This window comes from Corvus hawaiiensis, chromosome 23 (genome assembly GCF_020740725.1).
Source record: "Corvus hawaiiensis isolate bCorHaw1 chromosome 23, bCorHaw1.pri.cur, whole genome shotgun sequence".
Classification (NCBI taxonomy): Eukaryota; Metazoa; Chordata; class Aves; order Passeriformes; family Corvidae; genus Corvus; species Corvus hawaiiensis.
The window spans coordinates 2,051,671-2,073,545 of record NC_063235.1 but is presented as its reverse complement, the minus strand read 5'-3'; the positions used below and the strand labels follow the sequence as shown (position 1 = coordinate 2,073,545).

At 49.8% G+C, this 21,875-nt stretch overlaps 1 protein-coding gene across 6 annotated transcripts in view; it reads right to left on the bottom strand.

Annotated features, from left to right (window-relative positions):
* The window catches only part of SCMH1 (Scm polycomb group protein homolog 1), a 73,307-nt gene extending 52,199 nt beyond the window's left edge, over nt 1–21,108 (bottom strand). For 5 of the 6 annotated variants that reach the window (XM_048326756.1, XM_048326759.1, XM_048326758.1 and 2 more), the window contains exons 1-3: nt 21,022–21,108; nt 5,498–5,604; nt 1,591–1,675 (exon numbers count right to left, since the gene is read on the bottom strand). In XM_048326756.1, the coding sequence (XP_048182713.1) occupies nt 1,591–1,615 (25 nt within the window). In that variant the 5' untranslated portion in view covers nt 1,616–1,675; nt 5,498–5,604; nt 21,022–21,108. The remainder of the gene's footprint in view (nt 1–1,590; nt 1,676–5,497; nt 5,605–21,021) is intronic. The other variant, XM_048326757.1, reaches the window with a different exon arrangement.
* Between the last annotated feature and the right edge of the window lie 767 nt (nt 21,109–21,875).

The following is a 21,875-nucleotide window of genomic DNA, read 5'->3' as shown; positions in this document are numbered from 1 at the left end:
AGAGTGACAGAGCAAGAAGTGGGGGATGCCCACCCTGCCTCCAACAGCCTCCAGTCCAACAGAGGGATGCCAGATCAGCATCCCTTAGATGAACACGAGGGACATATGGAGTGTGGCCACGGCGTCACTAGACATGGACCAGACAAAGAGCCTCCTTGGAGAGACATAAAGGAATGAAAAGGATTGAAGGACACCCTTCCTAATAAATGCATTACCATGAAGCACAGTATTGTGCCATCTCCCTAAGAAAGCAAGAATAAAGGACATAAAGTATTTAAGTCAGAAGCAAAAGAGCCCCGTGGGTGGGTAAGGCTCCCCTCGGTGCTGCAGGACAGCTCTAACAGCATCCATGCACTCAAAGGAGCCTCTCGCCATACTCTGCAGGTGAAGGTACATTTTGTTCTTAACCTGTAACATGCAAAAATCCTCATTAAGGAGGATACAAAACCAGCAGAGAGAAAGAAACAAGAATTTCTGCAGACAAATAAAGAAAGAGTGAAAGTTCAATGCATTATTAAAAAAGCAGGTAAGTAGGACAGAAACCCACATGTGCACAGTGCAGATGTTGCCTCTGCAACCCATGGCACGGCATTCCGAGCACAGGTCACAGAGGCAGGCTGGCTGGAGGCTCCAGGAGCACAGAGAACAAGCTGTGAGTGAGGCTGAATCCAGCCAGCCCGGGCCTCAGCCACGCTGCTGACTAATCAACCGGCCTCCTTTATTGCCAAGCCCTCCAGCTGCCTCGCAGCAGGGTCTCCCCATTCCCTGCTTTCCTTCATTTATTTTCACTTCATTAAAGGACAAGCAGTGTTAGGAAGAGGATAATGCTGCTGTAAGATGAACCACGACAGAAGCAAAGGAGACATTTAAAAAAAATAAAAGGAGGAGAGAAATCGAGCATAGAAATCTCCTGCAATAAACTTTGGGAGTGTGGAGCAGATGTGAACAAAGAGCTGCAGAGGATGCTCCATCCTCTCGCTTCTCCCTTCCCCCCTCCTCCGGAGCGCATCTGATGAGATCACTCCAGTCCAACGCACATGCATGGCACAGCACCAAAGGAAATCAATATTTTTGTCAAGCACAAGAAGCCAGAGCAGCTCAGCTGCAGGCAGCCTGCTCGGCTTCACCCTTTTGGCTGGGGATGCAGGACCCAGGAAGCACGTGCTGTGTGAGGGGCCGAGGGACTCGGTGGCAGTGGTAACCTCCTGACAGATTTCCTCTCCACAAGGTAGGCTGGTCTCTGCTTTCATGCCTCATTAGAGGGGGGAGGCCTGTGCCAGCACAGCCAGTTTGCCCCATGCTGGGAGCTCTGCCAGATGGTGCCGTGGGTTCTGCAGGGCACCCTCGCTGCTGACACTGCGCCCCACGAGCTGCAGGGATGCCCCAAAAAGGGACTCTCCTCTTCCCGTCACAGGGGTGGATTGATGAACTGCTCTGTGCACGCTGATGGAGAAACACACAACTCTGTTTTGGCCTTCCAACCACACCCCCTCAGCTCCCACCCCACTGTCAGTCCCCTGAGGCACTTGGCCCTCCAGGCCACGCCAGCTCACTGCAGGGCCCTTGGCTGTGCCAAGCATCACTGCTCACCTTTCTGAGGGCCTGGTTTCCGCATTCTACCACCTGCTGCTGTCCTTATCCTGGGACTGGGTTGCTCTTACAGAACTGAAGATGTCTAGGACAAAAGAAATAACGATGAGAAAATTCCCCATTCTGGAGCACACAGTCATCTGCACCATTAACTCATCACACAGTGGGGGGAAACACATGTTCCATCACCCGGGGTTGCACAGAACACAGAACACACACAGCTCATTTCACCCCCTGAAACTACAAGACTTTCTCCAATTTGTGGACAACGTCAAATTCATGGCAGCAGGAGCAGCATAAATAAGCACAAGGAGCACATGCCTGTCTCCCTGCTAACCCTACAGTGGGTCTGGAGCGTGTGTGGAAGGAGGGGCTGCTCCCACTCACTAACAAAGGGAGGCAGAGCTGGAATTTATGAAAGAAAACACATGGAAACATAACATTAACTCTGGCAAAGCAGCACAGCAATCCCCAGCTTGCCACTTACAATTCAAATTGCTCACAGCAGTTCTGGGGAATAAGGATGAGAAATTGGACAATGACCCAGGAAATACTTTTGCTGTTATTACTGCCATGAGTGTCCAAGTTAAGCTGCATTTTTTTTTCCTGGTTGGAGGAAAACTGGCTGGACTGCTCCCAACAAGCAAAGGCATTTGCATTCTTGTTATAAAGAAATATTCCTGAAAAATCAGAGCTCTTGGGAGATGTATGCTGGACATGCATAGGGACCCAGCGCTCCAGGACAACCACTCTCACACGGCAGGGCCTGCTGCACCCACCAAGCCTTGCCAAGCCCTGCCAGAAAACATCCAAATGAATGGCTGAGCCACAAACAGGCCCTTGGGAAAGCCAGGAATAGCATGTTTTGACACTCCACTAACTAATGAAAGATTAATTGTATCAATATAATTCCATTTTGTTCACAGTGGGGTAGTCAGGAGGAGGATGGAAGAGGAAGCTGTCTCAGGATGCAGCACTGAGTCGCTGCTTAAAGGGTTATTTACAGATCCAACTTGGCAAGAAGTTGGGGTTTTAAAAACCAGGCTTTTTCTAAATGTGAGAGAAATAGAGTTTAATTTTCTATAAAAGCTCTACAAACTACAGCCCTTTTACATGCAACACTGAGCAATACTCTGAGAAGAAAAACACTGAAGGAGTATTAAATACTAAAGGAAAAGAAATTCCTGGTTGTTTTTTTAATCCAAATCAAAAGGTGCACAGTAGTCACTTATTGCCTCTCTCCTAAATAGCGTGTGTGTCTGTACACACTTGTGAAAGGAGTAAAGTTGGTTTCCCTTTCAATAGCAGAAGGTAACCTACATGTGAAAGGTTATTTACAACTTTTAAAGCTTCTTTTCATAATTTTCTTCTGTCATTTTTATTAAAGTCTAGCAGTCCTGGCAGGAAAAGTGCCCTAGACATTAAAACCCAGGCTGAAAGGCGTTTATATATAACCAGACAAGCATTCGCCATCTCTGGCTCTGCCCCTCTGCTGTGAGTGGGACTTTCTCAAGTACCCCCACACATAAATCTCATGTGTTTGGCACAGGAGTTCCTGTGCCCCTCTGAGGGCTTCTGAAAAGCTGCTTGAGCCTCAGCACCTCAGTCCTGCTGGCAGGGATGTGTGACTGCTTCCCTGCAGAAGTATTGGGAGAAAAAAAATTACGACAGTGTTTGAGCTGCTCAGACAGGGTTTGTGGACGGTTGTGGCCCAGGACAAGGGTGCACTTCTGCACCCTCCATCCTCACAGTGGCAATAACCCTAATGTGGCTCGGGGGACCTTCTCACCCTCTACAGCTCCCTGACAGGAGGGTGCGGACAGGTGGGGATCAGTCTCTTCTTTGAGGTAACAAGGACAGTTCAAGAGGAAATGGCCTCAAGATGTGCCTGGGGAAGTTCAGGTTGGACATTAGGAAGAATCTCTTCATGGAGAGCATTGTCAGCATGGGCTGCCCAAGGAGGTGGTGGTGTATTGAAGAAATGGCTGGATGTGGCACTGGTGCTCTGTAGTGGACACGGTGCTTGTTTGGTCTTGATGATCTTGGAGGTCTTTTCCAACCTTAATGATTCTATAATTCTGTGATACTGATAAAGCACAGAGCTCACTGCTGGTATTCCTCAGCCAACACTGCAGCAGGCTCTCAGCAAGATCTCATGTCATGGAAAAGAACCAGATGTTGTAAATGTCCTATTTAAATTAATAAATGAATGGTGACTCTTCCTCAAAGGAGGAAGACTTAAGCGGCATGGGGAGTCCCACTTTGCTGAGAGCCACATGAGTGCCAGCTCAAGGACATTGCACTCCAAAACACGCTTCCAAGAAACTGCCCAAATGCAACAGCCCCTGCTGGACTCCTGCCAGCCTTCACGAGCCTCCACCACAGCTCTGCACCACCCAGATCTCCCGTACGTCTCACACCACAGGACAGCAACACGGGGGTAAATCCCGCAAAATCATAAGAAAAGAAAAAAAGCAAAACAATTAGTGTGCTCAGAGTCATGTAATGCCTAGAGAAGAGGCAGAACCAAACCCCATGATGCACGGCTTCAGCCTGCCTGCTGCAGGGGCAGCTGGACCTACACAGACCGATGGGAGCCACCAGCCTCACTGCACCCCAGGAACCAGTTCCTGCCCTGGGATGCAGGGATGCCCTTCTTCAGCCATGGAGACAGACACTGTGTACCCCAGCCCTCCTGAAACTGGTACAATCACAATTGGGAGGGACCCACAAGGATCACCAAATCCAACTCCAGGCCCTTCACAGACACCCCAACAATCCCACCTGGGAGGTGCCTGACAGCATTATCCAAACGGAGTTCTGGCAGGCTTGGGACCGTGCCCATTCCCTGGGGGAAGAACCTTTCCCTGATGTCCAGCCTGACCCTCTCCTGACACAGCTCCAGCCATTCCCTTGGGTCCTGTCCCTGGTCACAGAGAACAGAAATAGGAGCTGCCCCTCTGCTGCCCCTGGGCTTTACTAACACAGGGCTTGGGAATTGATGAATTCCACTGACTGTAATTTACAGTTGCCCAGAGGAGCTATAAAATCTCCACCCTTGGAGATACTCCAAACATCACCAGCTCCCTCCCCTGCCAGCCTGATCTAACCTTGTAGCTGAGTCTGACTTCAGAGCCCATCTCTGTCTGCGTGTGGCACTGGACCAGACAACCTCCAAAAGCTCCTTCCAACCTGAAACACCCAGGGACTTTATCTCACTGACAACGGATTGGATGGCAAGGGGAATCACTCTATAGGTTTTGACAAGGCTGAAATGCCTTGTAAGGAGACTTCAGTGCAGAGAGAAGAAAGCCAACAGCAGAACAGACAAGCTCACAGGCACTGCAGGACACGAGCACTGCAGTACCAATGGATGTGGCCTTTACTCCATTCAGGGACTGAAGATTGAAAAAATGTGAAAGTAATAAATAGCTACAGTCCGGAATCCAAGGGGGAAAAATGGGCTATCCACAGACACAGATCTTCCAGAATCACCTCAGACACAAACATGCCCCTGCTGAGGACCTGTTGGCTGATCCATGGCACAAAGGACATAATCTTACTGTTGCATCACATAAAGCCTTTGGGATTTCCACAGCCCAGCACCTGCTGCAATGTTCCATCTCCAGAGCCTGACACTTGCACGGAGCTGCACATCACAGTTAAAACTCCCCTTGTTTTCAAAAGCTGTGTTTCTCCTGCTTGTGGAGATCAAGATAATCTCCCAAGCATGAACTACAGCATTACGGAGTGTTGGTTTCCAGAATTTATAACCTGAAAGGGCAGATCAATGTGCAAATTCATTTCAGCAGGATCCTACCTTAAAAATGTAAAAAGACCAACTGATTTGCTGCCTTTAGTAGCAGATGAAGTGCCTCTCCTAGAGTTTCAAACAACTTTCACTCACCGAGATATCAAAAGTGCCAAGGGCTCCACTGAACTGTCATGGGCTCTAGTTCCCCATCACTCCTACAAGACAGCAGAGTCAGTACAAACACTGCGGCATAGCAAAACCTGAAAGCAGAGAGACAAAATGAAAAAGTTTGCATTTAATTGCAGAAAGCCTATGTTACCAGCTGCATTATTCATGTTCATATTTAATTCATTTAAAACATCCAAATTTAAATTTAAAGACAGCTGTAACAAACGTTCCCACTTGCACTTGCAAAGCAGCACAGAACTTGACACAATTTAAGTTCAGCTTGCAGTGAGTACACGGGACTGCGGCTGTTAAACACCTTTGATATGAGTAAGATCACATCAACTGAGCTGATAGAAACTAGTTCAGCTTTTGTAAAATGAAACTATCACACAAAGGAGGATTGAAAAGACTAGACCTGATTAGTAATGAAAAGGAGAGAGACCACAGGAGAGGCATATAAAATAATGAGTAGCATGAAGAGAGAGAACTGGGGACTCCAAATTATCCCTTCCCAGTGCAGCAGAACAAACCTACAAAACTAAAAACCTGCCAAGTATATACCAGGGAGAAGGAAATGTTCATTGGAAACTAACAGACATGCAACTTCCTTATGGAGGAAGTTGTCAAGGGAAGTAAACAAGTAACCTTAGAAATGAGAAAGGCATTGAAAAGCAAACCAGCATTTGTACGGGTATCAAAGTATGAGACCCATGGGCCATCAATGGGCCAATCAACCCAGGCCTCAAGCAAGAGCTGAATGAAGGTTGGGTGCCCAGCCAGACCATGCCCAGCACATCACTGCCTCAGCTGCTGTGCTGTGGCAAGGAGAAGCTGAGCCCTTGCCCTCCTGCCAGGCTGCTGACACCGGCTCACGGCCAGGGGCAGGACACCGGCTCAGGACAGGGTTTGTTCACACCCTGGCAAGCCCTGTGCTGGGTAACACTGTGATTTACACCTCCGATGCATTTTCCTTTTTCTCAGGCAGCAGAGAGGCAGCTGGAAGAGCATCCCAGGGCATCCCCAGCTCCGAGCGCTGCTCTCTCCAGCACCGCACAGCCCACAGCACAAACACTGCAGAAATGCATCTTAATCTAATTAAGTTCTCCCCCCACTGCTCTTGCCAACAGGCTCTTCCAAAAGCTCATCCCTAAGGGCAGACGGATTCAATTTACCTGAGCCAGATTGGAAGGGAACTGCAGGGTTAGAGGGGAGCCTGCTCTGCAATATTCTTCCACCAAATGTGGCAACTGCAATATCAGTAAAACAAAAAAGAGAAAATGTGGATGGAAGATGCTGTCCCATCTTTCCAGACCTCATGAGATGCATGTAATCCCTTGATCTCCAAAGCCTCCGCTCCTTCAGAGCGCATAATTATGAAAAGAGTTAGAGCTGACGCTCTTAATGTCTCTTCTAGGCACTTCTTTATTCCACTCAGGGCACCAGTCACATCTGAATTATTTCCTGGGGTTGTTTGGACTTCCTATTATACAAGGATGATTATGGTGAACCTTGGGATGGAATCCAAGTCGGATCTCAGCACTACCATGTTTGATTGAAAGGGAATGTGAAGGTTTGTTGACAGCATGCCAGGCTTCAAACCTTGCTGGACAATGCCGTTGCCAGCAGGCCAGAGGATTTCAGAGAGAAGAGGAAGAAAACCACCAACAGCGAAGCTGAAAAATGGTTTTATTAGGTTGGATACATACTCCACAGATTAGGATTGGGGGAAAAAAAAGGAAACTCCGCATATTGACAGAGGACTGCGAGAACGTCGCTTCTTGGAAATCCCATGGGGCTGCCACAAGAGAATCCTGACAGTTTCTCACGATGCAAAGTGCCTGCAGTCTTTGATTTGTTCCCCACAAAAGCATGGGTCTGGAGCACCATGACCACTGCAGCCACTAAAAATCCCTTCCATGTAACCCCTGCTTCAGTTGAGGTTTTCTTCACAGTTATCTTTCCATCAAACACTATCAATGTTTCCAGCAGTAAAGAGCTGTCCCTTACAAATTCCCTCAGGAAATGTGAGGGCAGCACTCTAAGCTCCTTCCTATTGTGGGTGATGGTGGTGCTGCCATTCCATCCTCTCTGCTGGCGTGTTTCAGCTCCATTCTGGAAGCCCCTATGTGACCATGGGAGCATCCAGTGGCATCTCAACGCTATCAGAAAACCAGGCACATGATGAGCACGTTATGTGAATTACAGAATATCCTGAGTTGGGAGGGATCCATAAGGATCATCGAGTCCAGCTCCTGGCCCTGCAGACACCCCAACAATCTCACCCTGTCCCTGAGAGCATTTTCCAAATGTTCCTGGAGTTCCGGCAGCCTTGGAGCTGTGACCATTCCCTGGAAGCCTGTTCAGTGCCCAACCATCCTCTAGGGGAAGAACCTTTTCTGAACTCAGCCTGGTTTCTCATTTAATGTATTTTTTGCCATTTTTAGTTTCTATGGTGGAGAAAGAAAAGCACTTTCAGCCTATCTTGAGAAATCAAAAGGCTGTCAGTGCATGATCTGACACCTCTTACTGCTTTTGGTTTTCACACCGGATTGGCTCCTCAGATTTCTGCCTGACCTGTGGACACCAGAACTTTTGCTGGTCTAAAGCACAGTTCCTGCTCTCAAGGCATGCTCTGATGAGCTGGCTGACTGACCCCTTTCCTGGGCAGAAGCCAAAGACCAGCTCCCAGGACTGAGCACCAGCCTTCTCAGAGCCAGACATGCAGGCAAGGAGTCCTAGACCAAAATGCCAAATGAATGCTTACGTGGGACCTGAAGGAAACTCTTGGGAGTGAGCAGCTTCCACGTTTGAAAAGGTGAGTCAGAATTTATCTTAACCAATGATTTTATTTCCTTCCACCTCCCTGTTACCATCCTCCTGGGCAAGACTGGAGTTTTATTTTCCCTGTCTGTGCAAAGTCACGTTTTTGGCAGCTCCAAACGAAGGCTGATGAAGAAACAGCACCTCTGGAAGCATCTCCCCTCATCAGGTCTAGAGAGTCCCTACATTCATAGCAGGGAATATTTCTAAGTAACACTGTACAATGAATGCTGGTATTTCCATCTGCAGTACTGATCCCCTTGTGTGATCTGAAATACCTGACGGCTGCAAACCAGTACTCCTCTTTCTACCAGAAGGATTTTCTGTCATTTCCAACATCTCTCATTCTCTGGAATTAATTTTATCTTTCTACAGTGTAAGAAGTGGACTGATAAAACTCCAGACTTTGTGACAGGCTCCTCACAAACACATTCTTGTGTTAACACACTGAGGTGTCTCAAAGATGTGATCACAAGCAACACACTTCCTCAGTCCCTGAGCCAAGTCTCACGGGAGTACATATTTTAAAAGACAAAAACACGTGAAAAACTTGGATAGACCATGTTTCTACAATGAAAATATTGACTTCATGACTTCCTTTTGAACACCTTCAGGTTGCTGGGGAGAGGAGATAGGTCATCCTCCCAGGAAATGGCAGCTGGACCATCAGATACTGCTGAGTCAAGCTCAAGAGATCACCCTCAGGGTGAGTATGAAAACCAGGGACCATCGTGAGCAAAGCTACAACAGTTACCACTGCTCATGATCATGGAGGAAATGAAATAAAACCTTGCAGGATTTCAATAAAGGTTCCTTCCCTATCCAAAAAAATCCACCCCAAAAACAACCCAACAAAACCAGCATGGGCCTTGGATCAAACCAAAAACATCCTGACATGTATCACTGTGAGCAGATCTTGCTCTCCATGAAGACTGAAGAGGTTGCAATAAAGACAACATATTTGGCACACTCCAGGAACAGGATACCCAGGCTGAGAGAAATGGAGAGATGAAAGGGCTTAAAATAAAAGCCAAATAAAATAATCTGCTAAATCTGCTGAGTCTGCTAAAGGAAGACCCTTAACAGACTGAGTTTTCTCAGTACAGACATGTTTACTGATGAGCTGGGACTTACAGCTCCGTGGCTGCCATTTCTGTAGTGAGGGGGGTGAGCACTCCAGCCCTGCAAATCCTCCTTGGGAAGATGGGGCTCGGCTGCTGCTCGACTGTAAGTCCACACACTGTTGAAAAATCAGAGCTGCTTTTAAGACTGGTATTGATTAGTTTCTTAGAAACCCCTGCCCACTCAAATAGGAAGGTAACAGCGCCAAACCTAAAGCCTTTCCATGCAGGGCAACATGGAATCGTGGAATGGTTTGGGTCAGACGGGATCTCAAGGATCCTCTTGTTCCAACCCCCTTGACACAGGCAGGGATTCACAGCACACAGAGGATCCTGTGCTGCTCCTCCCCAGACAGTACCATGTTCAAGGCTTGGAGCCAAGGCCTGGGCTGCCTCCCATTGCCAGGGACAGCGAGTGGCCCACCATGAACACAGGATGATATGGCACAGATTTAGCTAATCATACAAATCCCCTGTGATAACAGCTGGGGTTAAGGAAGCTTCACTGTGCTCCAGAATTATTTCAGCAAATCCTTCATGGCTGGTCCTACTGCTGAAGTCACTTTGAGGTTCTGCCTCTGAGGTGAGCAATGCCCGTGTCCCACATCCCAGTGTGAAAGATGCCACCAACACCATTGCTCTCCACAAGTGTTCTGAAGGAGTTTTGGGAAAAGCTGCAGATCTCTGTTCCTGGGTGTTAAGCAGAGACATTTCTGACCTGTACCACCACTGTACCTCCATGGAGCTCTCCCAAACTCACTGTAACAAAACTTAACACAGAGACTTTTTGGGCAGGTAAGGTGCCTGTTACATATAGAAAAGCAAAGGACTGATGGACTTCAGTGCCATATGGGAAGAACATGCCAAAGCAAGGAATTGAATCTTTGTGCTTAAGGCTGCTGTTTCTAACACTGAACCAGCTGTGTTACAGCTACTTTGTGTCAGCAGGACTCCCATAGCTAAAAGTTAAAGTCTCCTGACTTTAGAAGAGGAATGGCCTGGGTTGCAGATTGGCACAGCAGTGTACCCAATCCACTGAGGACATCTGCAAGTACAGAAGGTTTATCACAAATGGGGGGCTCTGTAGCCTGATCCCAGCATGTTCTGATCATACCCTGACACCCTAGTGACTGGGAACCAGGCCATAGGCCAGTTTTGGAATCACCTGAGTTTCCTTACATGGCAATCCCAGAACACGGACAGGTGCAGGACTGTGCACCCCACACTCCTGTGCTGGGTCATGGACCCCCTCACCTGGGGACAAGCTGGAGGGTGCACCCCAAGGGCAGGCTCGATGCAGAACACCCCGCGGCTGCACTCAGCCTGCGAAGGCACAGTGGGAAGCCCAAACCGATGCAGGCAGTAAAGACAGTTTTGCAGCAATGTGGCTATTTCAGCCTGCACTGAGACACATGCCAAAGCTAAGAGCTGTTACTGAAAGCAGATGGCTTACAGAACACCTTGAAATGGGATTCTGCCCAAGGCAATTACAAAGTCACCCATCACAAAAGCACACAATAGGATGCTTCAAAGCCTTTAAATAAGAATTTAAACAGGGCTACATTAAAAACCAGTACATGGTTTCCATATCATACCTAGACAGGCAAGTACAGCCCCCCTTGCAGTCAGCCACGGCTGCTCTCCCAGACAGCAGTTACATATGTGATGTATGTGGCCCCAGAATGGGCTCCAGTGCGTACACTCTTCATGGGTCTCTGGTTGACACCCAGTAGATACATGTATATATAAAATGTTTAATCAACCTTATACTTAATTCTCTACTGGACTCTATTAAAAAATAAACTCTTTATGGGATGAAAGATATGGGAGGACAATGTATTCCTATGTCCCTATGCAAGGGGAAACAGGAGGCAATCCAGAAGGAAAGGACGACTTCCAGTTGTGTCTCTATTGGAAATCTCACGACAGACTGTGCAGTGATGCTGCAAGCAGGATGCGAGAATTCCTCAAAGAAAATTTTGCATTAACTATTTCTAGTAATGTAAGTTTGATAAAGTTTCAGCAGAACATCCTCAGGAGACCACAAACAGGGAAAGGCAGCTTGAGGGGGAATAAAAAACCAGAGGGATGGTAATTAGGGGACACAACAGAAATGTAAATGAGGAAAACCTTGGAAAGAGAGGGGAAGGAGATGACCCAATCCCTTAAAGTACCCTGTATCTCATAAAGGAGGAGGGTGATTTCCAGGGAGAGACACACGGGCAAGGGTTTCCACTGAAATGGCAGGGAGGGAGATGAGAGCTCAGGGAGCCGAGGAGAACAAACCAGTCCAGAAGAAAAGGCGAGGGACAAAATCACCACTCTCTAATGAGCTAAATACTGAGGCGTGGGGGATGATGATGGTTACATACACCTAGAATTGCATTTTCCTTCTGCTTTCCTTCTGTAACCAATCCTAACAATTAAATGGAATGCTTAGCAATATCCCTTGGGAAAACACACTGGATGAAAACTCACCCTCAAGCCTTACATGGCATCAAAGCAATCGCTGAGCATGTTCCTGGGGTGCCTAAAGTGCTCTCTTTCCTCATCCAGCGCAAAAGAATGACCTTCCATGGAGTTAAGTATTTCTTACCTTCCTGGGGTCCAGCACCAACACAGACATGTCCCTACTGACAGAGGGTGGACATGACTCCAGTCACACTCAAGGCTGAATCCTTCATAAGATCCCTGTCCCTGGCATCCATACAGCCAATCTTCCCAAACCTTCCAAACAGAACTCTCTCCGCCCTCCTGAGCCTGCCCTCTCAGAGAAGGCAAGGTGAAACGATCCCTTTAATGTGTATACATATATATATATGAAAATAAAAATCTACCCTTAGACTGACAAAACTCAGGGTCTCTCTGCCATGCAGCACAGCCAGACTCCCCTCCAACACTTCCAGCAGCTGATTGTTTTTGTGGAAACAAAGGACAGATGAGAAACAGTTCCTACTGATCTGCCCCATCTGCTAAAAAAATGAGAAAGATAAAATCTCCAAACCCTCAGGGTATGCAGCAGAGCCACAAAACCTGGATTTACCCCTGTTAGAGCGGAAGAGGAGTCAGTCTCTGCTGCTTGGAGCACTGAGACAGAGATAATCCAGCCCTGATAGAAAGAAAGAGGGATGTCTGGAAGAGTGAAGGGAGAGGCTGTGCCATTCCTCCTGGTGCCTGGCCCTGGCGTGCTCCAGCCCAATCAAGGCAAAGGGCTGCCCAGGAGAAGAGCTCCCACAAACTCACTGTACCCCAAGGGAATGCTCTGCTAAGGCAGGAAACAAGCATCTTTGTTTTATTTTCTCACTCCTGTAGAAAGATATTAATTGGTCTATTTCTTAGGAAAAAGAAAGGAAATTGCTACAGAGCAACATGTCAAGAGAAACCAGAAGAGCCAGGCTCACCGAGGATGGGTATTAATTACTGCTTGCTATTTTTATCCTGCGTATAACTCTGGTCTCGTCTGTGACTTAAGAAGCTAAAATCCCAGGATTCAAAACCATGTATCTACTCAAATAGGAGAAATATCCTCTACTGGGTACAAAGTCTGGATACAGAAAAATTCTAACATGTTCATCAAGATTATACTCAATTTTAATAACAAAAGAAAGAGCAGTCTAGACGTGGATAGAAATATTAGCTCAGGAGAATTACTCCCAGAGAGGAAAAATCACTATCCAGTTCCTGCAGGAAACCCTGAACAGATTGCTGTTAATTATGTAAAGCAAAAGTTGTTAGGCTGCTTTACATTCCTGAAGGGCCAAAAGTTTGGACAACTAAAAAATATACTGTGAGGCCCTTCACTGTTTTCTGTACAACACACGGTAGATGCCAATAAAAAAACCCCAAACTATGACCACAAGCAACCAAAAGTCCATCCTGCAGCTTTGCAAGTATGTTCAGTGTCTGCCAAGGAGCTAATGAAAACAAGGCACTCTTACAGACTGTATCTGCTTGACATTCAAGTACCTGATGGACATTTTGTACAGCTTATAAAGTCATAAAATACCACAGGGCATTTACAGATTTTCCAGCAGACAACAATATGAAATAACTGAGCAGCTCCAGAACACACCAAGTCCTCTGGTCAGGCACAAGGTAACGCTGAACAGATACTACCACACACACACACACACACACACAAACACAACTAACGCAACTGGAGACTGCCAGCAGTGCACAAGACGAGACCAAAGCTCACGGTGATGGAAAAGGAGCTGAGATTCAAAAGCCATCCCTCAGCCCCACCATAATGCTGGAACAACAGTGGGACTGCCCAGATCTACAGTGCAGGGCTTGGATAATGCCGAGTGGAAACAAGTTCTGCCTGCCCTCTCCAGGCACAGCAATTCGCCATCAAGTGAGCTGCTACCTCCTGCCATGCTGGGGACACGTGGCATTGTGCAGCCACCCAAAGCCCTCCAGTCTGGGGCTGTGGAAATGACAACATGGACTTCACCTCTGGAGTCACATGGCAAACCAGGAGGTCGGCCAGTTGTCATGGTTTACTCCACTCGTGGTAGGAGTTAAGGGCTACAGGTGAGCAGCAAGGTGGTAGCTTTGCTGGCTAGAACTGATACCTGCTGCCCATTAGTGGCCAATATCTGCTAGATAATGTCAACTGTACATAACAAGAGGTACAGCAGGTATTCAGCTACAGGAAAAAAATTGACATTTTACATTCTGCACACAAGGACAGAAATATGGCTAGGACCAAAACCTGAAAGATCTAAACTTCTATCACCTAGGGAGCTACATAGGAACCATGTATTACACACTGTTACTGAACTAGGAACCACTCCTGACACAGATATAAAGGAACAACAATCACAACACTTGGTGGCTGATGGCCCTTTACCACATCAGCAGGTTACAGTACTTAACTTGCAGCTGATACTCTAACAGACACCACACCTGAAAACATTCTTCAATGATGCTGTACTACCTCAAGAGTTATTTTCTGTAAGAGTCTGACTAAAAACTTAGGACACCAGCTGATGATAAGAATGTCTCCCTGGTCTTTTTGAAGGCAGGCACAGAAACTTTGAGCTGAAATCATACAACTGCAATCAGCACTGCTCAGCCCAAAGGCAGCAGCACACAGCTCCTGGGTCAGCGCTGCCTCACACTGACCTGCTACCAACAAAAAACAGGGAGTTGGGCACCTGCCAGGTACTTCTCACCAATCTCACAGGTCTGGAGAGCTGGTGTATGCACACACAGAATCACTGAATGGCCTGGGTTGGGATGGACCTTAAAGTCCATCCGGTTCCACCCCCTGCCATGGGCAGGGACACCTCTCACTATCCCAGCTTGCTCCAAGCCCTGTCCAACCTGGCCTTGGACACTTCCAGGGATCCGGGGGCAGCCACAGCTTCTCTGGGCAACAAAACATGTTTTGAAATAATGTAACTTTTAATGTAATCTTGTTGCTTTTTATAAAATATACCACTAACCAAAAACTCTTTAAAAATGTTCAAGACAATAGATTTTGCTACCGAAGTGTAAGACAACTCAGGAATTCATGATTTACAATTTTAATAAAACCCATGCCACCTCAAGCACCCTATTTTCAGTGACATCAGCACAGATCAAGAACTGTTAGTCATGGCCAACACAACAGGGGGAGGTGGGACTGGGGCTGCCCAGCTGCCACACGTGTCATTAAATCCACAGCACTGCCCAAGAGCCAGCAGATGCTCTCTGAGCACAGAAGGGAAAGGCAGAAAAGAAGATTGAACACTACATAATGATTACTTTTACATTTACAGAATTTTTCTTCTCTTTGGTAGCTTGCCAGTAGAGAAGGTGAGATGTCAAAATGATGGGGTTAAAGTGCAGCAATACCAGGCTGAAATCAGTCAAAGCTCCTTAATCTCAGAATAGTCAGGCACCGGAGTGGATTGCTGAGGAAAGTCAGAATCACCATCACTGGAAATCTTAGAACACCTTAGAGAAACCGCTAGGAAACATTATGTATAGGTGATCCTTCAAGGTCACTTCTAGAAACACTGAAACCACAAGACTTTCTCCATAGGCACTTCTCTGATCACACAGCCACTGCACAATTTTAACGGACTGTGCATCTAAGATTTGCTGTAACAAGACAAAGAAAAAATAAAAGCAACCACAGCGTACAGTCAGCGTACAGAGAGCAGCAGTCTCTCGGCTGCATGAATAAGTCACTCAACTTATTTTTAGAAAGTGGAATTGGTACAACTTCCTCCTCGGTCCACATCAGACTCCATCAGCTCTTCTGCCTGCTCACTACGCCTTCACTTAACTAATGAGTATAGAGCAGAGATTTCTCCTACCTTATGTGTGCCAGCTGGGCAGGAAAGGCAAACGTGGGGAGGGAGGGGCCCTGCGGCAGTGACCGCAGGGAGAGAGCACTGCTGGGAGATGCCCAACATGCTGCAGAGTCCCCCCAGTGCGTTCAGCCCGAGCTCGGGTAGCCACCCTCACCCTGAGCCATCACCTCTCAGAGCAGCTGGTTTCAGGGACATTCAGCTGCACTGTGGGGGTGTTTTGTGCCACCAGGAGCCAGAGCTAAGCCCGGGTTCCTGCCCCAAAGTGCTGCTCGTCTGTGTCCCCCACAGTGTGTGCAGCCCAGCCCGGCCCCCTGGCCTGGCCTGGCCTCCCCACAGCTGCAGGGACACAGGGAGGGCAGGCAGGCCCTGGCAGCGGCCCAGGGAGGCTCCCACAGACAGGAGGGAGCGAGGGGGAACAGGGAACACAGGCTGCCCTCCCGCTCACTGCAGACACAGCTGGATGCGCATCCCACTGCTGAGGGCTCAGCGTTGGGGGAGGAGGCAGGGGCTGCTCCAAACGGGAAGGGAGGGAGGCCCAGGAGCAGGGATACCGTGCAGCAGTGGCACGGGGAGGGCAGAGTGGATGAAAGCTGGTCAGGCGCGGGTGGCAGGAGTTCCAGCACTGCCTTGTCCAGGCGGGCAACAGGGAGGTGACTGCAAGTGGCAGCCAATGGGACCATGGCTCACTCAGTGGAGCACAGCTGGGCTTCACCCTGTGCAGCCTCTGCCAACACTGAACTCCAACATCGCAAGTGTCCTCCAGCTACCCCCAGGCACGAATCCCATTTTTCATGGCAGGACCTTTTCCTGGAGTCAAACATCAGCAGCACCCTGGGGAATCAGAAGGGTGCACCTACTTCCCCCCATCCCCAAGCAAACTGCAGCAGATGTCACTCCAGCAATGGGAGAACCAAACTTGTTCCCTTGCCATGATACCCAGGAGAAAGGACCCGGCCCAGTGTCCAGTGAAACTGGAATTGCACGAAACTTAGTGGGCAAAGATTGAGCATCACAAATTTCCACTGGCATCTATTCCTACAGTTTCTGTTGCTGAAAACAAACCCGAGCCATGGGGAGGTTTCTGGGCTGTTCCCGCTGTGGCAGTCTGGAAAACGTACAAGCTAATTGGAGCTGGGTAACTCCGAGCACATCGGCTGGGAACAGGCACCTCCAGCAGGAGTTTAGTTTCTGACTGGTGATAACACCAGTCAATTTATAACACAAACAGAAAAACTTCTGAGCAAGAAATAGAGAGGGGCAGAAGCACAAGCTGGTCCCAGGGAAAAAACAGTCCTGCCCTGAACTCCCATGTCAGCTCCCTTGTGTTGGCAATGGCCACATCGATTCTGCTCTGTTTCCTTATCTCCAGTGACCTGTTACCAACCAGACAGTGGAGCTGCAGGGGTGACTTCCCTCCTCTGATCAAGTCAGCTCTCAGGAAGCCAAGTGCTTTAGACTCCTCTACAGCAGCTCAGACATCACCCGTCCATCTGGCCTGTTGGACGAGGCTGCCACGCAAACAGCAGAGGCAGCGAAACGGACGTTCATCTTTTCCTTCAGTTCTCAGCCAAATTCTTGATTTTTTTGTTCAGGATGAGTCTGCATAAAAGTGTGAGACTCAGCCCAGAAAGAGCAGAGGCACAGACACAAACTCTGCTTAAATCCCTGCCGGAGCGGCAGAAACATTTGGTAGATGCCTGAATGAACCCTGCAGACTACAAACAGTATATCACAGTGTCTAAATGTGCTAGAGGTGGTGCATGTCAGAAACCTCGGTAAAAGAGCTCAATATTACACTGTTTTTTAAAGGGAATTGAATGAAGATAGAGATCTCTGGGAATTAAGTGTTTTCAGCACCAACCAGGCTGCAGTGATGTCCCTGTACTGATCCATCCTTCTGCTCACAATTGAAACCACCTCTGAAATGTTCTGCTAAGGGAGAGTGCCACCCAGGACAGAGCACAACTTTGCCAAGAGGAGGAGGTGCTGATCTCCAGGGCTCAGGTGCCCCCAGCAGATACCATTCTGATACCACCAGTCCAGGTCACTGTATTTGTTCACTCCAAGCCCAGTGAGACCTGGTGATACACAAGGAAGTTTTCTTGTGCTTCCTGCTGCTCTCAGATTTGCACTATCAGTTTAAACGTTGTGCAAATGCTTTATAACAGCTTCAATTGGTAGATATTTAAGCTGGGTAAGAAAGCAGTTCTTTACAACTGCCTTAAACCCAGAAAAAACATTTCCTTTAGGATTAGGCTCTGTTATTCTGCAGATGAAGTGGGATGAAACGTTCATGTCCCAGCTTGGAGTGCAGGTGCTACACCAGGATGTAGTGCTGGGGTGAAGGAAGGGTCAGAGTTACAGTTCTGCTACACTGAGAGTTCAGTTGTGGAGATGATTTTTACCTTGGCATGTCTCTGAATTACAGATATGCAGGAGATTAACCATCTCACAAGAGAAGCTGACAGCCAGAGTTGCTGCTCTGTCCTCAATACAACTTCCTGCATGTCTCAGGGACCCCTCCTTGTTAGGAAACTTTTCAAACATAAATGGATGTATAAACGACTCAGAATCTGCTTGTCTCATTGCAAAAACTGAGTTTCAGTTGCAGGCAAGGAAAAGAAAAGGAGAAAAGACAGGGTGCTAGATGCAAACATTACAGCTCAGACATGAGCCCCAAACATGCCAAGGTTTAACTCAGCCTGTTGCTAGTACACTACTCCAGACTTGCAAACAGGAGCTCACCGAGCATGCCAAGACCTCTGTCACAAACACACAGTTAAAAGCACAAATATGCAAACATGTGATCTGCACTCCTTGTCACATAACAGTGCTGAGACATACCCAAAATGGGGTCATTTGGGCCCACTTATTACAACTGCTCTGCAGAAGCCCCACTAACACAGTCCTACCCTGACTGACCACAGCGCTTTAGGTGAAGTATGAATGAAAGCAGAACCCAAGTGAGAGGCAGAGGTCGGCTAGGCTGACATGCCCATGTGAGAAGAACAGAGAAACTGATCTTGGTCAGCTCGCGGAGAGGAAAAAAAGTCTTCAAATGCTTCAAACTGAGCTGCAGACATGTAAGAAGTGGAGCAATGTGGGGAGTAGGGTGTTCTCCATGTGCTCTGGAGATCAGAAAAAGAACAGGTTTAAAGTGCAAGACAAAGATTTAGATTAAACATCCTGAGAAGTCTCTCCAATGATGAGGAGGCCTAAGTGCTGGCATACATCAGCTACACAGGATGTGGAATGCCAGCAGGAAGAGCCTTAAAAGAAGAACTGTTACTCAGGAAGGGTTTAGAAGTCTATTCGACCTTAACTAGAGACGGGATACAAGGAGGACATCTCTGGAGGTCCTCAATGCATAAGGCTATGAAACAAAGTTTCAGAGTTTTCTTTAAATTAGACATAGGGCAGGGATACAGATCCCAGAGCACTCACCTCTAGACTGAAGCACAGCTACTCCATGAATAAGATCATCATTTAATACCCTAACAGCATCTTTCACTTAAAGACTCCATATTGTCCTGCAAAATTCAGCAGGTTTCCACAGAAGTGCCTCAAGAAAAGCAGATTATCAAGATGCAGAATTGTCACTTGCTAAGATGCAAATAACCAAACCAGGAGGACCAAAGCTCAGCACAACTCTCTCAAATAAAACGCACTCACACTTTAAATTAAATAAATACTTTAAATAGCTTAGAAATATCTGCATTTCCCTCGTGCCCATTGCAAGGGACTCCCTGATTTCCATCTGCATTTTCATACCATCTACTGGGCAGATCCTGAACTACCCACCAGCACATGAGGGCGGTATCCCATGGCAGCTTGTCCCAAGCTGAGCCCCCCATGAGCCAAGTTTTGTTCCCTATATTAACACCAAGCCACAGGCCAGTGCCTGAGATGAAGCACAAGGAATGAAACCACCATCCCATACTCCAAATATTCCCAGCAAACACATATGGACAACACAGTCTGGCCAGCAGAAGCTGAGAGTAAGAGGAGAGGAAGGCGAGAGGAGGAGGCCCAGCCTGCCGCAGCCATCGCTCAGCCATTGAACCGAAGTGGGAGAACATTTTCCCCCAATATTACTGGCTGCGAACTGCAGCGACCACATGGCTGTTCCCAGCCACTCAGTGCACGCTGTTTACTATAAACAACAACAGTAAACAGAAACTCAGCCAAAAAATCAAAGCCAGGGACCCCAGAGCTGGGTCTCCACATCCCAACTTTCCCCACCGAAATAATCAGTTTCATGTTCAGCTGCTGAACCTAAACAATCCGAGGCCCAAGGGAGCCAAGCTGCTCAGTGCATCCCAAACTCAAGCAACCTGTTCGGATTTGCCAGCTCTACCTTCAGTCATCCAGACTCCAAAGTGCTGCCACAGTTTTACACGGGAGCTTCAAAGAGCTTGCGGATTAAACCTGCGCGGCAGGAGCCAGCCGTCACCAGGGTTATTTTTAAACACCTCACTGTGCACGAAACGCTCAAATCTTGCCTCACTCCCAGCTCTATCCCAGCACTCGACTCGGGGCGGCTGCGAAGGAGGCGCAGCTTTTCCCCAGGCATGGTGGTTATGGGATTTCTCCGGCTGGTCCCCGAGGTCACCCCTGACACCTCCAGCAGCAGGATCTCGTGGGGGTCCTGCTCGGAGCACCAGGGACCAGCTCCACGCACTGGAGTGACAACGGGGTGTCACCGAGCCCCGAAGGGCTCGTGAGGGAGAAGGGGCACAAAACCCCCCCGGGCACAGCCCGCAGCCGAGGGCCACCTCCTGCAAACCTCCGGCAGCTCGGTCCCGCTTCCCCTTTCCTGCCAGGAGCGTCCGGCTGATACCGAACGGCGCCGGGGAGGGGGGCGGCTCCGGCCGGTTCAAGAACCGCTCCGAGGCCTCGGGGCGAGGCGGTACCGCGGCTGCCCGAGGCCCTGCCCGGGGACACCCGGCAGAACAACAAAGCCCTGGAAGAGGCTTCCCCGGGAGGCACAGCCCGGCCGAGCAGCCGTAGGGCCGGGGAGCCCCTGGGGCGCTGCCCCGCCGCCGGGAGGGCCGGTCCCGGACGGGCACCAGCAGGTGCGGGCGGTGACAGCCGCCCCCGGCCCGGGCACCGCGCTGAGGCGGCGGCCGGGCCGCGCTAACAGGAGGGATGAGATCCGGGCTGGGCTGCGAGCCCGACCCCCGCTCGACCCCCGCCGCGCCTCCCCGCGCCGGGCCGGACCGGGCCCGGCCGAGCCGCCCGCCCCGGGCCGCCCCCTCACCTGCGCGGCCGCCGAGCGCTGGCGCTGCTCAGTCCCTCGCCGCTGCCGCCGCCGCCATGTTCGCGCTGCGCAGGGAGGCGGGGAGGGAACGGGGGGGAGCGAAGGGGGAGCGGCGGGGGATCGGGGAGGAGGGACCGGCGGCCCGGTCCGGCCCCGCGCCGCCCCCACCACCGGCACGGCTCCGGCCAGCGCCGGGGCCCGGCAGCTGATCGGCCGAGGCTCGGCGAGGTTCGGCTGGCTCCGTGCAGGTCCGCTCGGATCGGCTCCGCTCGGCTCCTCTCGGCTTGTCTCGGCACGGCTCCGCTCGGGCTCGGGCTCGGGCTCGGGCTCGGGCTCGGGCTCGGGCTCGGGCTCGGGCTCGGGCTCGGGCTCGGGCTCGGGCTCAGGCTCGGCCCGGCTCGGCTCGGCTCGGCTCGGCCCGGCCATGCCCGGCTCGGCTCGGCCCTCACAATCCCCCGCACCGTCGCTGCGCCCCGCGGGCCGCCCCCGGCCATGCCCGCTCGGGCCCGTCCTCACGCAGGGACAGACCCCTGTCCTCACCCCGCACTCTGGGCACTGGGCAGACCCTAACTGTGAGCCCCAACCTGGGGGCAGACTCCCCTGTGCTCGGACCCTTGGCACAGGACAGACTTGCTCCCTGTCACGAGCCCCAGCCTTGGGATAGACCCCCCCATGCCCACCCGGGACACATGGGCATGGGGCAGACCCCCACCATGATCTCCACACTTGGGAGTGGGTGCCCCAGTTCCCAACCAGGACGCTCTGGGCATAGGGCAGAGCCCCACTGTGACCTGAGGGACCCCCTGTTCCCACCAGAGACACCCTCGGGTAGTGCAGAGCCATGTCCATCCTTG